This window comes from Lissotriton vulgaris, unplaced genomic scaffold (assembly GCF_964263255.1).
Source record: "Lissotriton vulgaris unplaced genomic scaffold, aLisVul1.2 SCAFFOLD_14445, whole genome shotgun sequence".
Lineage (NCBI taxonomy): Eukaryota > Metazoa > Chordata > Amphibia > Caudata > Salamandridae > Lissotriton > Lissotriton vulgaris.
In genome coordinates this window covers 2,476-4,113 of record NW_028245148.1, presented here as the reverse complement: position 1 = coordinate 4,113, position 1,638 = coordinate 2,476, and the positions used below count along the sequence as shown (strand labels likewise).

General features: G+C 43.2%; 1 protein-coding gene across 1 annotated transcript; it reads right to left on the bottom strand.

Moving 5' to 3' along the window:
* Positions 1-271: 271 nt before the first annotated feature.
* LOC147666510 (uncharacterized) lies at positions 272-1,264 on the bottom strand. Its single transcript, XM_086949031.1, has one exon. The coding sequence runs from the start codon at positions 1,262-1,264 to the stop codon at positions 272-274; it is 993 nt and encodes a 330-aa protein (XP_086805157.1).
* Between the last annotated feature and the right edge of the window lie 374 nt (positions 1,265-1,638).

The following is a 1,638-nucleotide window of genomic DNA, read 5'->3' as shown; positions in this document are numbered from 1 at the left end:
TTCAAAATTGCCTGTTCAAAGGCTAGTATTTCGATTGGTACATTGTTTGTGGGGGGTAAGAATTTAGACTTCCTCCTTAATGTGGTGTCTCCCTCATTGTTGGTTGGGGGGGAGCCATCAAAGAATGCCTTAAGTTTTAATGTCCTACAAAATTCAGACAGTTCGCATTTAAGTTTAAAGGAGTCCAAGGTGGGGGTAGGAACGAAGCCTAAGCCTTTGTTCAAGACTATAGTTTGTTCTTGGGACAGGATCGTATCTGTTAAGTTCACTATTAGTGATTCTTCTTGTTCTGTTCCGTCTGGGCTGAAGACATGCTGCGGGTTTGTACATTCAGGGGACGGTCTTGCCATGTTATGTTTTTCTTTTTGCCTCTTTGTTGGTTTTGGCCTCTCCCTAAAAAAGCTTGTGTCGATTGGAGGGGTGGAATTTGGTTATGCATCATTTGGTTCCCCATTTGTTGTTGTTGGTCCACCCCCTGGGTGTAGGGGTTCATCCAACCTCCATATGGGGGCATAAACGGTTGGAAGAAAGGCATAGGGTTTCCTGGAAAAAATGGTGGTCTGTGCCATCTGTTCCCTCTATTTCCACGTCGTGGACCTCTAAACCTTGAGGTGTAACGTCCCCTCCTCGATGTTTGTGGATCCTGATTTCCTTCTGAGCCATCAGAAGACCACCCTGCAGAATCTGTGTCTGAGGTGACCTCATTGGCAATATAATCCTCCTTAGAATAGGGGTGCATGCGTTCTTGGCTGAATTTTTTGAGATCTTTCGCTAATTTCTGAAGTTTATTTTGCATCAGAAACTGTTGAGTTTCGTCCATTTCTTTATTGATCTCGTCTAGTCTTGTTTTATATACTTGTGGGTTAATGCGGTTCTTTAGTTGAGTTTCACACGTTAAGATTTCCGCTAATAGTGCATCTGATAGTCTTTTAGCGGTCTTGACTATAAGCACTAAGTAATCCAAGGTACACTTCCAAGATATGGAAGACCAGTCTCTTCTGAATGCTAGATCATGCATGAAGATTCTAGGTGCATTGGATATCCATAAGCCTCTTGGTGCCGATTTTGTTCTCAAATACTCGGTCATAATAATGCCATGTATTGCAGTTCTAATCTGTTCTCTCTTCTTGTTCGTTAGGGTATCCCATTCGTCTGTTTTTGCAATGGCTTGTGTAAAGTCTGCATTCTGTAGTAAGGACTGTGCTGCCAGAATTTCATCAATATCGCTGCCAGTAAAGCTAAGACCAACGTTGTCCTCCATCATTCAAGACTCGTAATCCCAAAAAAAGGTAAAAAAGGAAGGAATACACCTCAATGCTATCAAATTCGTGAGCAAGGGTGTTACGTTCCCGCAGCTGTGCGCTGCTTAAAGGCTTTCATCAAAAGGGAGGGAAGAGGAATTGTAGTCCATTCAGTTCCCCTTAGTAAGTCATTAATTAATCAACAGTGGGAATGGACACTAGTCTCTACAATAACCATTGGTTATTCTTTGACAACCCTCATAGACGCTGACACAATCGGATGTTGAAAACGTGCGGTATATCTTTTCGTCCGCCCCTAGTCAGGCGTCAGGGCATAGTCATTGGGTTGTCAAAATAACGTGCTGTATGCCTGCCTCACCCGAGGCAACCTCAAGTT